At 36.5% G+C, this 16,424-nt stretch overlaps 1 protein-coding gene across 1 annotated transcript in view; it reads left to right on the forward strand.

The window, feature by feature from the left end:
* Positions 1 to 231: 231 nt before the first annotated feature.
* LOC150085984 (uncharacterized) overlaps positions 232 to 16,424 on the forward strand; it is a 45,531-nt gene continuing 29,338 nt past the window's right edge. The window contains exon 1 of the mRNA XM_090373634.1: positions 232 to 917. Within this exon, the coding sequence (XP_090229760.1) occupies positions 267 to 917 (651 nt within the window). The 5' untranslated portion in view covers positions 232 to 266. The remainder of the gene's footprint in view (positions 918 to 16,424) is intronic.

The raw sequence follows: 16,424 nt of genomic DNA on the forward strand, positions 1-16,424 counted from the left end.
AAAGGGCTAGTTTTAATTTACAAGAAGGATTCTTAAAGAGACCAAAGCAACCAAAGATATTTAAAATAAAGCAACACTGCAAAGATGTGTTGCAGCAAGGCACAGAACAAAAAGATCATTCATTACAAAATCAGTCAAGTTTCACAGATGTGGCAGGTGAACAAAATGTTTGTAATATATCATCTGTTTTTCCAATAAGTACTAATAATTTTTTAAAACATGATCGGCCAGTGTACAGTATACAAAATCAATCACTTCCACCTCATATGTTGGAAAAGACTTCTGTTAATACAAATGATGTGGGCTCATCAGATAATATATTTAATTCACATAGAAAAGTGCAAACAAATTCATGTCTTGTTTTAAAACATTTAATAAGCAGTAAAGATCAGATTCAGCAGCAGCAGCAGCAGCATCCTGAGTCAGATGTTAATGTAATTAATGAAGGTCACTTTCAGAAACCTCAAAGTACTCAGAATTCTGCTGATCCTGACCAATTTGTCCATGTAACATTCTCATCAGCGCAGTCAGGCATACCTATAATAAGTAATGTATTTAGCTATCAGACTCCTTTAGCACCATGCACATCTGAATATACAAGTGTAGGAACTACAGTTTCTCAACAGCCATCTATAGATTCAACCTTTAAACAGGCTTCAAAAATTCAGGTTATGAATCAGTCTCCTATGCCTGTTAAAAATGCCAACAATTTGGTTGGGCGTTCTAACCAGTCTACAGGTCTAAATAGGTCTTTATCTTCCTCATTAAATGTTTCTCAGTCTAAAAATATGTGGAAGACAAATACCAGCACTTCTATTACTTCATCACCATTGTTTACAAATAGAATATATCAGCTTCCACAGAGGCAAGTAGCAGCTGAAAGTACCAGTCAGTATGTGGGAGGTGTATTATTCCAGGTAAGCTCATTTCTCTATATGTGAAAAAAAGCACTTTTCTTATTACTGCTAAGGTAATAAGAAAGTGCAATATACTTTTATTATTAACTTTATCAAATACAGGAATATTCTATTACAGTGAATACTGTTTTAGCAAAAATTAAAATAGAGACATCCTGTTACAGTGAATATTGTTTTAACAAAAATATTTCAAAGTTCCGGATGATTTTCCTTATTATTTTGAGACAGTAGTTTTATGTTTTCAGGCTAAAATCCTTTTCAGTGTCCTGTGGTCTCTTTCAGTCAGCTTTGATTTTCTACCATAATTCATTCTATCAGATTTTGTTTTTTCTTACTTGGTGAATGCAGACATAATATTTGATACAATCACTCTGGATACAAATCAGCAGTTTTGGTCACCGATGCCCCTTCTAAACATGCACCAACAATTTGTCCTCTTTGGAATTCAGACAGGTCGGTTATTTTCTTCATGTACCTTTTTATATCACTTCTATTTAAACATCAGCATTTATTGTCTTTCCTTCAAGAGTACTACCTGCAAGAAATAAAAAAATCATCACTGAATGTTCACAAATATGTCATGTAGCCATTACAAAATCTACAGCTTTCATATCAGGTGTTTCCATTATTTTGGCTATCTCCTTTATGATCTAGGACAGGGGTGGCCAACAAGTCGATAGCAGCTTTAATTTCGGTCGATCACAACGAATTTTGAACATATATAAAAAATAGATTATTCAAAATCTATATGTTATTATTATTATGCACCCCACTGCATATGCTTATTACAAATCTGTTGAATCAAGTGACTACTCTTGATGCCGCGCAGCAGCTAGGCTTGTCTAGTGCACAGCGTACTACTCTGTGGTCCATGTGGAAAATTCATGCAGTTATGTCGTGGAGAGCATAGTGTATGTGTTGAATTCTTATTTAGCTTACTTAATATTAATAGCTGAACAGTACTTATACATTAATTTAATACCCTTTGATTTAAAATGAATATTACCAAAAAGAGTAAAATGTATTGTTTTCATCAAGAGTGGGAACTAGAATTCTTTTTTGTAATGATAAAAGAAAAATGTTGTTTGATTTGCAATGCTTCCGTGGCTAGCCTCAAAAAAGGAAATTTTGAAAGGCGCTTCAATGCACTCCATTTTGGGCCCCCTTATTGCTTTCAGTATTTATTAAAGACTACCTCAGTGTTAATAGACCTCCAAGGATAACAACCAAGGCTGATAAATTTCTTGATATCACCCTGAATAACAAGGGATCTTTCATTACAAATCTGAAGACAATAAGAGATGAAATCAAAAACTTCACTGCCATGATTTCCCATATTACTAAGAGAGACTGGGAGTTGAAGGATAGATCCCTACAGCTCATGTATACATCTTTGTTCCTAGTGTCTCCAAAAATATGGTACCATCACACAAACAGTAACCCCAGAGTAACATACCAACTGTGCAGTACTACACTCAGGGTAGTGGAGAATGAAAAATACCTGGGGGTAATTGTGCAGTCGGATATGAAGTTTTCTGAGCAGTGCAGACAGGCTGCAAGAGTAGTTTCATGGGGTCTTGTTAATGATATATAGGAATTTTGCTAGCAGGGATAAAGAGGTGATTATCCCCTTGTATAAGGCAATGGTTAGGCCACACCTTGAGTACTGCACACAGGTCTGGAGGCCTCATTTTAGGAAAGATGTTGAGCTACTAGAACGAGTACAGAGAAGGGCAACGAAATTAGTGAGTGGAAAAAGGATTGTGTTGCCAAGATAGGCTTAAGTTCTGCAAATTGTAGCCACCTGCAAGGTGATCTGATTGATGTGTATAATGTTTTGAATGATTTGAGCAAGCTCAATGCTGATGGAATTCTTCCTCTTGCTGAGATTCTGCACCTGAGGGAGCGTAAATTCAAATTGAGGAAAGACAGTTTAGAATAGATGAGCAGAAATTTGCCTTTAGTCATCAGGTATTTGATTGCTGGAACAAACTTCCATCTGTCATTGTGGAAGTTGACAGCTTAAATAAATTCAAGGCTGAACTAAACAAACTTTTGGAGTGAATGGATGGGCGAAACGGAAAGGGTTTTTTTGTTTTTTTTGGCTGATGCTATATAAGCTTGCTTTCTTGCGTCATATGCCTCTACTAATGCTAATAAGACATCCTTTCTTCAACTAGTGTTACACTTAGCGTAGCAAAAATTGCTAAGGGCTAAACTAAACGACCAAAATAAGTATGACCTGGCAAATGATTTATGGAAAAATGATGTAACCTCACTTCGACACTATAATAGGCCATACAGTTTGGTTTTTATTTAGTTTTCTCAAAACATGGTGAATTTTAGGGTATCAAATAAATACATAGCAAAATTATTAAAGCAGTAGGACTGAAGTAATTAGCATTAGCATTAGTAGAGGCATATGATGCAAGAAAGCAAGCTTATTCAGCATCAGCCAAAAAAAAAAAAAAAAAACCCCTCTCCCATTTCACCCCTCCGTTCGTTCGAAATACCTGTCCAGTTGAGCTTTAAATTTGTTTAGGCTATCAACTTCAACAACAAGTGATGGAAGTCGGTTCCACCAACCAACCACCCGCTGGCCAAAGGCAAATTTCCGCACATCTATCCGACATCCGTCCTTCCTCAATTTGAATTTATGCCCTCTGAGGTGATTATTCTGAGAAAGATGAAGAATCCCATTGGCATTGAGCATGCTCAAACCATTCAAAGCCTTATACACCTCTATCAGATCACCTCGCCGGTGCCTAGTCTCCAGACTCTGTAATTTGCAAAACTTAAGCCTTTCTTCGTAAGAGCAACCCTTTGTTCCATTTACTAATCTTGTTGCCCTTCTCTGTACCCGTTCCAGCAGCACTACATCCTTCTTGAAATGAGGCCTCCAGACCTGTATACAGTACTCAAGATGTGGCCTAACCATTGCCTTATACAAGGGAATAATCACCTCCTTATCCCTGCTAGAAAAATTCCTGTATATCATTGACAAGACACCATGAGCTACTCTTGCAGCTCGTCTGCACTGCTCAGAGAACTTCATATCTGCCTGCACAATTACCCCCAGGTCCTTTTCATTCTCCACCACTGTCAGTGTAGTACCGCAGAGTTGATACATTGCTCTGGGGTTACTGTTACCCATATGTAGTACTTTACATTTGTCAATGTTAAACTTCATTTGCCACCTCTCAGCCCATCTGTTCAACCTTTCCAGATCCTGTTGCAGCAGCATAGCGTCAGTAGTGTCCTTAACGGCGGCTCCGTAGCCAGGTGGGAAGGAGCAGCAGCAGTGTGTAGCACACGCTTCTTGATTAGACCGGTGTTCGAGCCCGTCACCACCAAATACGAAGGATGCGGAAAGGTCAGGGAATGACCACCGCATATCCCGGAGCAATATGGCCTTAGTTGCTAATGCTCCTAAAAACCAAATAACAACAATAACAGTACTTAACGACCCTGCCAACCTTTGTATCATCTGCAAACTTAGACATTAAACTTGATATCCCATCATCAATATCATTCATAAACACCGAAAACAACAATGGACCCAACACTGAACCTTGAGGAACTCCACTAATAACATTAGTCCACGTTGAGCAGTGTCCATTGATTACCACTCTCTGTCTTCTGCCACTCAACCATCCCCTTATCCATAGCAGCAATTTGCCTCCAATGCCACACTGCTCCAATTTGTGCGGCAGTCTTCCATGTGCAACAGTATCAAAAGCCTTCCTAAGATCCAAATATATAATATCAAAGTTATTCCCTGCATCCAGTTCTTTTGTGACTACATCATAGTATCCAATCAAATTGGTCAGGCAAGACCTGCCCTTAACAAAACCATGCTGCGTCTGAGCTATAACTGAATTCTTGTCTAGATGATCCTGCAGTGCTTCTTTAACCAGTGCCTCCATTAATTTACCTGGAACAGAAGTTAAACTAACAGGTCTATAATTACTTGTGTCAGCCTTTGATCCTCCTTTGTGAATTGGGGTTACATTTGCACATCTCCAGTCTATGGGTACCTCCCCTGAGTCCAAAGAAGCTCTCATAATTATGGCTAGGGGTTTGCATACTTCCTTTGCTGCCTCCTTTAATATAACTGGATAGATCCCATCCACCCCAGGTGCCTTTTTTATGTTTATCCTCAACAATCTCTCCTCCACTTTCCTCTCAGTTATTACAAAATCATCCAGCTCACTGCCAATGTTTACTTTACCTACATCATTCTCCTTCCTGAATAACTCCTCATGCGTGAATGTAGATGCAAAATACTCGTTTAGATTGTTAGCCACCTGAGCAGGATCCTCAACTGTTGAACCATCAATATCCAGTGGACCAATCTGATTCATCCCTTTCCTTCTCGAGTTCAAGTATGTAAAGAACTCCTTTCTGTTTTTCTTTGCATCCTTTGCCAAGGATTTTTCGTAGTCTGCCTTTGCCTGCCTAATCTCCTTTGTGACTTGGTTACAGACCAACTTATATCTATCATAGGCTTCCATGTCACCCATTAATTTGTATGTATCCCATGCATTTTTCTTCTCTGCCACATGTCTCATTAGTCCATCTGACAACCATTTAGGCCTAAACCTTGAACAATATTTCTTAGTTGGTATGTAAAGCCTGGTAGCCACCAAGATTAGTTCCTTGAATGCTTCCCATTTTGAGTTTGCTGTTGGTAACATCATCAGTTGGTCCCAGTGTATAGAATTTAAATACTGTCTCAGACCATCATAGTCGCCTTTACGAAAACAAAAACCCTTCCCTTTACCTCTGATGGTAGTTACCTCCTTGAGTAAATCCCACTTCAACACACTGTGATCACTGCCACCTAGTGGTTCATTTATCTGCAGGTTCTTAATGCATGAAGAATCACTACTAATAATCAGATCAAGAGTATTGCTCCCTCTTGTTGCCTCACGAACATGCTGATGTAGAAAACAATCATCCAATAAATCCACAAAAGCCTTGCTAGTGTGCGAGTGACCAACTCACAAATTCCAGTCAATATCTGGGAAATTAAAATCCTCCATTATAAGACTCTCTGATTTACTGGCCCACTCTATTTCCCTGTACAATATATTATTATACTCATCAGAGTCATTAGGCCTATAGCACACTCCTACTCTCAATTTTGATTTCCCTATGCTTATGTCACACCAAACTGACTCGACACTGCCCTGTCCATCGATGTCAACTGGCTTCACTTCCTTTGACTTTATGTGTTTCTTAATTAATAGCATAACCCCTCCTCCCCTCCTGTCCTGTCTATCCTTTCTATATACATTGTATTCCCCAAATTCCAGTTCCGCATTACTTAACTTATATCTGTGTGACACCACGTCTCTGATATCCCAACAATATCTGCCTTTGATGTTTTGAGCAATACCTCAAATTCATCATATTTATTCCAAAAGAAAAAATTATACAGTTGAAGAAAAGTTAAAGATTACAGAGTGGTGAAACAAAATGCAGTATATTTTGAGAGTGTGGAATTCCAGAAGGAACAATCCATGGTTGGATGAAAAAGGAAGAAAAATTGCATTCGTTCATAGACTCTGTAGAAGATGAAGTGGACCTCCAAAGAAAGAAAACTATACTTTGTAAAAACAGTAATGCTTATACAAGTGATTTCTACAGAAGCCTAGTGAAAGCATACCAATAAATGTGGTAATTCTGAAAGCACTGGCACTTAAATTTCAAGTGCCACTTGGTGGAGATGATAGCAAATTTAAACTTTCTGAAGGATGGCTTTGGAGATGGAAGACTCATCATAGGATATCACAGGTTAGTCTGGTAGGCAAATCTGCATTTGGTGACATTACATCAGCAGAAGTGTTTCTGAATTTCCGCTTAATGTGATTCAAGATGGTGAATTCGCAAATGAACAGTTGTACAACTGTGACAAAACAGCACTGTATTATAAACTTCTCCCCAACAAGTCACTGGATATTCAGAAGGCACCAACAAAACAGGTATGAAAACTAACAGAGAGAGAATTACTGTGTGCAAAGAAGAATGGAAATCACAAGCTAAAGCCATTGTGCATCGACAAAAGTCGAAGTCTCCAGTGTTTTAAACGTGTCAATATGAGATCTCTACCTGTGATTTATAAAAATAGCTGCAATGTGTGAACGATGAGTGATATTTTTGCTTCATGGTTTGAAAGTGAGTTGTACCATTGGTGAGATACCACTTTTTTTCCAAAAAGCTTGAAGAAAAGGCTCTATCACTGTTGGATCACTGCTCAGCTCACCATTTGGCTGATGTCCTAAAATCCATCTCATCATTTAGCTGATGTCCTAAAATCCATCTCATCATTTAGCTGATGTCCTAAAATCCATCTCATCATTTGGCTGATAGTAAGATCATAGTTGCATTTCTGCCAAAGAACAAAACTGCACTAATTCAGCCCAGGGCATTATTTGAGCCTTCAGAGCCTACTATTGAGATGAGCTACTTGCTGGTATTGCGAACTCAGAAATTCAAGTTCTAGAATTTCTGAAAACGTTAACAATGGAAGACATTGCATACAATACTGGATTATTGTTGTAGAAAGTAAGCTCAACAGCAATTGAAAACTGCTGAAAAAAACAAACTGGAAAAGATGAGATTACTAATAATAACCTCAAATTAGCAGCATTTTTAAAACAAGAAGAAAAGGCTGCTTGTAACATACTTGGTGGCAGGCAGTCTTTGAGCAAATGGCCTGGTTGCTTGGATTGATGTGGATGCAGAAATTGCAGTTGCATATTAGCTGAATGAGGAAAAAATCACAGCCTCTGTGAGGTGGGAAGACGAAAAACTGAAGGCCAGTGACATAGGAGTGACTCAGAAGATAATGTGGATGACTCAAGTAGGGAAAAGCACCAGAAATTAACAAATTGCTTGAAAACATTATTGAGGTGATGGCATGGTTAGTACATCAGAGTGATAGTGAACATACTCATTTATTGCATCTAACCACTATAAAGAATTATGTACTGAAAAAAACACTATCATCAATTCCAGCAAAATCAGTTACATAACTATTTCAGAATGGATGCACAAAATGTAAGTCCATAACAGCATTGTGCATTAGAAGAACATAAAGGGAATGATATAATCTTTAATAATTTATGTCTTTTAGTTTGTATACTCATAAAACACTAGTAAATAAAGCATTTATTTAATAAGTAAAGTGTATTTATGTTAAAATAAGTAAAGTAAGTTAAAATAAGTAAAGTTTATTTATGCACCAACATCGAGCCATGATGATGAAGAGGTTGAAGAAATGTACACCGAAATTGAGAGTCTTCTAGATGAGCAGAAAACCTACTACACTATTATTATGGGGAACTTCAATGCTAAGGTTGGAAAAAGACAAAACACCGCAGAAAGGGGAACTTTAGGAAATTTTGGAATTGGTGAAAGAAATGAAAGAGGTGAAATACTTGTGGAATTTGCAGAATCTCAAGGATTATCAGTAATGAACACTTTTTTCAAGAAAAGGGTGAACAGAAAGTGGACATGGAAGAGGCCAAATCGATTAACAACTAATGAAATCGACTTCATCCTCACTAACAGAAGATATATCGTGAATGATGTTACCGTCCTGAATAAGGTAAATGTTGGAAGTGATCACAGAATGGTAAGATGTACACTTGATATAGATGTAGGTAACGAAAGGAAAAAACTGACTCGATTAAATAATACAAAGGTCTTTGAGATAACAGAAGAGGAGAAAAAGCAGCATGTACTGGAACTTAAGAACAAGTTTGAGCTTCTGCAGACTGTTCAGGACCAAGATATCGACGAGGAATATTACAACTTTCTGAAAGTGATAAAGCCAAAACCTATGGGGAAAAAGAAATCCAAAGAAGAAAAAATTAGTCAAGAAACACTTGTTATGATGAACCGAAGGCGACAAATGAAAAGCAAGATAAACACTGACAAAGAGAAAATTGAGTATACTGAGTTATGCAAAGCCATTAGAAAGAGACTCATAGAGGACATAAGAAGATTTAACACAAGAAAAGTAGAACAAGCATTAAGGGAAAACAAAGGACTTAAATCAGCAGCCATGAGAATAATACAGAAAGACAAATGATACTGAAACTGAAGAATAGCAATGGTGTACTTATAAATAGCAGAGAAAGCATAATTCAAATAGCAGAAGACTACTATAGAGAATTATACAAGGAGTGAGGGAATGAAGCCAGCAGTGGGGAAGATGGATCACAAATTAGCAACACATACGACATACCTGATATTCTTCCTGAGGAGGTAGAACATGCATTGAAGAAAATGAAGAATCAGAAAGCCCCGAGGGAAGATGAAGTTACTGTAGAGTTGTTAAAATTGGGAGGAAGAGACATAACACAAAAACTGGCAAGGCTCTTCACAAAGTCATTAGAAAAAGTGTGACGCCTAAGCAGTGGAATAATGCAATCATAGTTTTGCTGCATTAGAAAGGAGATAAATCAGAAATTGGAAATTATAGACCAATTAGCTTGTTATCCCATATCTACAAGTTGTTCACAAGGGTCATTACTAACAGATTAGAAAGAATACTTGATGAGAATCAACCGAAAGAGCAAGCTGGCTTTAGGACAGGATTCTCAACTTTGGATCACCTTCACGTAATATCACAGCTAATGGAGAAAGCAAATGAATATAAAACACTGTTAATCAGGTATTTTGAACGAATGGAGGGGTGAAATGGAAGTGTGTTTTTTTTTTTTTTTTTTTTGGCTGATGCTGCATAAGCTTGCTTTCTTGCATCATATGCCTCTACTAATGGTAAAGGCATAGATACCCCATATATTATGATTTTGAAGAAAATATATGAGAATGCTACCTCCTTTATTAGACTAGCCAAAGACAGTAGGAAATTTAAAATCGAGAAAGGAGTTTGACAAGGAGATACAATATCTCTGAAGCTGTTTACTGCTGCTCTTGAAGAAGCTTTCAGAAGATTAAGACTGGTCGCAGAAAGGAGTCAATGTGAATGGAGAGTACGTAAACCATTTACGATTTGCAGATGACATTGTGGTCCTAAGCCACGATCCCAAAGAATTAGAGAAAAATCTTAATCAGTTATGCACTGTTAGTAAGGATTTTGGACTAAAGATGAATATGGCTAAAACAAAAGTAATGATGAACAAGTATGCCAGAAAAAGGGACATAATGATTGAAGGATCAGTAATTGAAAAGGTGGAGTCATATACTTATCTGGGACAAGTTATTAGCTGTAATAATGATAAATGGCTGGAAGTCAAGAGAAGAATAAATTTTGGATAGATAGCATCCAGGAAATATAGTCACATACTGAAGAGCAATATCCCAGTTTGTCTGAAATGTAAAATAATGAACCAATGTATACTCCCCACCATGACTTATGGAAGTGAAACTTGGGCACTCACCAAAAGAATGGAAGAGAAGCTGAGAACTACACAGCAAAGAATGGAACGAATTATATTGGGAATCAGACAGTTAGATAAGAAGAGAAACACCTGGATTAGGTAGCAAACTCATGTAAAGAACATTCTTAACAAAACTAAAGAACTAAAATGGTCTTAGGCAGGACACATAGCTCGAAGACGTGATGACAGATGGACTATGAAAATAACAGAATGGTACCCAAGAGGAGCTAGAAGAAAACCTGGAAGACAACTGCGGAGATGGATAGATGAAATTCCTAAGTTTGTGGGCAGTAAATGGATGGCCATTGCACAAAACAGAAGGAACTGGAAAGTTGCTGGAGAGGCCTTCATCCTGCAGTGGATTGAAAATGGCTGAAGATGATGATGTTAAAAAAAAAAATTTTTTTTTAAATGGTAAATTTTTTCAGCTATAATGCACTTCACTCATAACACGGCTATTAAAGTTGTCGCCTGACATGCACATTATAATGAGGTTGCGCTGTAGATAAAACTTGTTAATTAAAACAAATTACAGCTCAGGTAAAGAAAGCCTGCATGAGAACAACGAGAAAAGTCGGATAACTTACGTGGAAAATTAGTTTCCCAACACTGGACTCTAGTGTTGCTTGCTCGGTAAACAGACAGTAGGTGTTATTGGTCTGGAGCAGAAATCGAGAAGGATATATTGATTGACAGGTAGGCATGGCAAACGATGAAATGATTGGTGGTTGGCGCAACAGACGACAAGCTACTGTGTAGTCATTGCTTGGCATTATGATGTGTATTTAACCAGTAAAGAACAGTGCATAATAGTTTTGTAATGAACCGTGAACAGGTAATAGTAGCGATGAATCTTTTAAGGTGCTGATTGACGTTATGATTTGTGTGTATCCACGAGTGTCTTTAAAAATAAAAGTACAGTAATAAAAAATTAATATTTTGTTAATAAACAATTTATGTGCTAGACTGATTTTAAAGAAAAAAGGTTAGGTTACCCCCTCCATTTAGGAGGAGTTAAAGCTCTCATGGGATTCAAGTGGAGGTAACCTGACCTTTTTTCACTATTTGGGCATATTATTGAACAAGAAAATAAAAACAGTCATAAAAAAATTTATTTTTTTATGAATGTATTTCTAAATATGACTGATTCTAAAGAAAAAAGGTTAGGTTACCTCCTCCACTTCGGGAGAGGTTCAAGCTCCCATGGGATTCAAGTCGGGTAACCTGACCTTTTTTCACCATTACGAAATACTGTAATGGTGAAAAAAGGTGTGATTAGGACAAGTTACCATTAGTGCTGCTAAACTGATACTATACTGATATTATCGTGTGTTGTGCTCGTGCACCAATCAACACATTGTTTGCCATGCCCACCTGTCAGTCAATATATTGTTCTCGACTTTGCTCCAGACTGATAACACCTACCGACTGTTTACCGAGTGAGCAGCGCTAGAGTGCCATATCGGGAAACTAATTTTCCGCGTAAGTTATCCGACGTTTCTCATCGTTCTTGTTCAGAATTTCTTTACCTTCGCCATTGAGGTTTAGGAAACCTATATCCTAGATCAGGGTTAATTTAATTTGTGATGCAGTCTACTTTTTTTCTTCAAAATGTGCAGCAATCTACCATCTCAAGAATTTCATTGCAAATGGTTAAAAAAGTTAATCAACACATATTGAAAAATGTTGTCTTTAAATTTAAATACAATTCGGAATTCTTATTTTAAATTCATACGTATTTAAATTTTTAATTTATGCGAAGTTTGTGTCTTCATGTCATCTGCTAAGCTTTCAAAATCGGGAATATACTGTGAAAAGGCGAACCATAAAGAACCTTCTGTATGCAAGTCCGTAAGAATAGAGTGATTCTCCGTCTTTTTTTTTTTCTACATACTATGAATCAACAGGGCTTACCTTTATTTTAGATAGGACACATACGAAACACGTATGTGTCCTAAAATAAAGATAAATTTCGTATTTTCCACATATGAAAAGGCCGATTCACATAGATATGTGGAACCAAAACAGGAATTTAAAAGTTCACTGAATTTTTTTACATTTAGGTACTTTTCTCGGCAAACATATTTCCAAAAGTCTTTTTCTGATGATTTGGCTTTTAGGAAGATATCATTTCGCAATGTAATAATTTCATTTTCAAGTAATATTTTCTCCATGTAAAAAATCTCAGTGATTTTTTTCTTCAATTTGTTTTGTATCTAAGACGACATTAAATGGATAAGAAATATATTGAACAATGTCTTCAATTGTTTCAAAGTCATCCACAACTTCGTCAATTTCAGAAATATATTTCTCACTACTAAATTCAAAAACAGGATATTTTTGCAAATGAACTTTCACATTTGCAAAATGATAGAATTTTTTTTCTTTGAGATCCTTAGCCATTGCCAAAAATTGATATTTATATGCAGAAATATTACTAATCATGCCACCCACATTTTTATTTTTCCTTGTAATTCCAAATTCAGATCACTTAATTTACTGGTAAAATCTGCCAAAAAAGCCAGACCACACAACCACTCCGTATCTTGTAGCTGCTGATAATCATCTCCCCTTTGATCAACAATTTTTTTAAAATTTCATTCAGCAAATTTTGAAACCTCTGTGAAAACTTACTCTGACTCAACCACCTCACATTTGTGTGTAATATCAGATCCGGTTCATTTTCATCGAGTTGCATTTTGAAGAGTCTCCTTTGAAGAGATTGTCCTCTGATGGAATTCACGATTTTGAAAGCTATGTCCATAACACTTAGAATTTAATCTTTTGTTGGCTAACACTTGTTGCTGGATGATACAGTGGTAACTCAAAAAATCTGAGAATTCACCATCCTTTTGGCACAATGTGATGAATCCGTTAAGATGCCCTGTCATTGCTTTGGCTCCATCTGTTGTTATTGATACGAGCTTAAATAGTGGTAATTTAATTTTTTCAATAAAATTTTTGAATACGTTAAATATATCAAGACCTCTAGTTCTTTCTTTTAACAAAACCATACCCAGCAGTTCTTCTCTAGTGGCAGAATCATCGAAAAACATTTGAATAAAATCAAGCTGTATCACTGATGTCTGTAGATTCATCCAGTTGTAAAGAAAACGACACACCACTAGCAACATGAGCACGCAATTGTTCGTTCACATTTTCACTCATTTTTTCGATGCTTCGCATCGCAGTATTTCGAGATAATTGCAGATCTTGAAGAGCAATTTTAATTTCATTTTTGTTCTTAAAATTTTCAAAAAGAGAATCTGTTATTTCTAAAAATGCATCTTTGATGAATTGACCATCGAAAATAGTTTGCATTTTTTTGCAAGAAGATGATGCTACAGTTACTGCTTTAGATTGTAAATTAGGTGTCATGAAAAAATTTTGTTGCTCGAATAATCTGGATTTAAGTTCTTTTAATTTATTTTTTCTAAGGGTCACTATTAAGCGGAAAATCCGATTGGTATTTACCATAAAGATATTAATATCGTTAAGCATTCTGTTCCGTATTTGTTTATAGCTGGTCAGTTTGTGGGTGTTTTTCCAGGATGTTAAATTTGCCAGAATTTGGTTTACCTGTACTTCTGTAGCAGAGCATGAGATGTCTTCAATAACCAGGCCATCAGCACATGTTGGGGTTGTGATGTTTTTAAATCTAAGTTGCAGCCATTATTCAAAAGCATATTCCAAGCAGCTGTATATTTCATCTACAAAAAAATTCATCTACAAAAAAGTAGCCCCTGGCTACTTTTTTGTAGATGAAATTTGCTTACCATTTAGAAGTAATCCACAGGCATTTATTTAACCTTTCTTGGCTCAACAACAACAAGGCTTCTTCAAAGGAAAATCAATCATCACTAACCTTACTGTACTTTGGCAGTTTATTTCTGACTGTGTTCAGAAAGGGCAACTAGTGGATGTTCTTTTTACATATATAAAAAGTGCATATGATAAGGCCCCCACACACACAACATTCTTATTAGCAAATTAAAGAGCTGTGAATTCAGGACCTTCTTCATTGGATCAAAGCTACCTGTTTCAAGGACAAATGCTCTTATTGTCAGTTTTGCTCATTCAAAATCTTTCTCACTAACTAGTGGAGTTTCCTGTTTAATATCTTAATCAGTGACCCTCATGACCACCAAATACGGAGGATGCGGAAAGGTCAGGGAATGACCACCGCATATCCTCAGAGCAATATGGCCTTAGTTGCTAATGCTCCTAAAAAAACCAAACAACAACAACAGTGACCCTCCTCAAATAGTACAGGATTCTCAATTCAAATCGCCATTTGCTGAAATGAAATTATACTTATCCATTTCAAATTCATTGGACCAAATTCGACTCTATCAAGCTCTAAACAAACTTATGCAATGGCCGTCAGACAACAGGCTCTTTATAAATCCATCTAAGTGTCAATCTATATCTTTTGCAACTTGCAGTTTATTTCATAATATAGTGGATTCTGGTTATTTGGGCTACTGGTTAATCGGGGCAGCCGTTTATTTGGGGCAAATCTTAAAAAACAGAAACCAATCGAGAAAATAACCAGGGTTTACTTTGCTTAACTGGGACAGCATGCCATTTAATCGGGGCAGGAGACCGCAGCACTGGAGATTACCCTATGATTGTCTCCGACGGTACCACATGGTTCAGTCGAAATTCTGGAGGTCACAACCATAAAACAATAAAAACAATTAGCAGTCACCTGTTTATTGTTAGTGAAATCTATCATAAACGGACAGTAAACTCGATCTTACTGAATTTTCGATAATACCGACAGGTGGAATTCTGTGGGTTATTATGGTGAAATGTGTTTACACTTCCACGAAATCTTCAATCATATAAAAAAATTAATTTTCAGATCTTCTCCTCATTCCTATTTTTAAAGCTTTGTAACTCGTTACTCCGTTTTCACTTGTGCATATTGTGTTACTTGCAATTTGTGTGTCCTGTGTTCTTTGTTATTGATTGCTTTACTGTTTTAAATTTTAATCCACCAAAAAATGTCAGTGAACAGAAATGTCAACCAGTTCATATATGTACATATTACAGTACGTTTTAATTGTTCCGATTATCACATATATTCTTCCGATTTTCACGTATCATTTAATTTTTTAATTGGTAAGGTAATAAAAGGGTAAATTTGTGCTTAATATAACTTTACTTTTATAGCCTGTGGATAATATTCCTCCTATTTTCTCTAATTAGAATCGCTGTTTAATAGAATTAAAATTCAATTCGTAAAAGTGATCACAATGACTGGTGCTTACTACACGTTGTATAGTGAACGCTACTTTACTATGGTGAGTTCCTCGTAACATGATTTGATTGTACAGTAAACTAATTGTAAAGGGGGTGTACATTGTATTTTTAACTATTTACGTGAAACTTTGGATAATTGGGACAGCCACTTAATCAGGCCAAAATACACTAGTCCCGATGTGTCCCAAATAACCGGAATGGACTGTATCACCTATTTCTACCACATTGGTTTAGTTTATATTCAAAAGAGTGATCAGATTACTGATTTAACAACTGTATAAACTGTGCTATTAGTAAATCTTTTAAAATAACAGTCTCAGGGAAAACTGCCTTCTGTACAAAGCAGTCATTGAACAGAGCAAGCGGACCTTCTGCACAAAGCAATCATTCTGCTGGTCATCATCTATGCCTCCACTGTGTGAATCTCTATAGGAAGATTTGTTCAGAAAAACTCAAAGCTGTTCAGTGTAACTTTGTAAGGTACCTCTGCTCTACCATTCATATTACTATCAGTCACTCTATTTACTTTTGTCTTAAGCTCTGGATGTCAGAAGAACCCTACTGATCTCAATTACCTTAAGTTTCTTTGCAAAATTCTCTTTGGGAAGTATGGTTCTTCAGAACCATTGCAACTGATCAACTTTTATGTCCTTCCTAGGACATAAAAGTTGATCAGTCTCAGCAGACTTTCTATATCCATCTATACCATTTAGGTGGATTTTGCCCCTAGATGGATATAGACTTTCTATATCCATCTAGGGGCAAAAGTTGATGTGTTGTAAGGCAGATATCATCTTTTAAAGGCACAAAAGGTGATATTGTT

The sequence above is a fragment of the Mastigoproctus giganteus genome, chromosome 5 (genome assembly GCF_048544385.1).
Source record: "Mastigoproctus giganteus isolate SK-2022 chromosome 5, ASM4854438v1, whole genome shotgun sequence".
Classification (NCBI taxonomy): Eukaryota; Metazoa; Arthropoda; class Arachnida; order Uropygi; family Thelyphonidae; genus Mastigoproctus; species Mastigoproctus giganteus.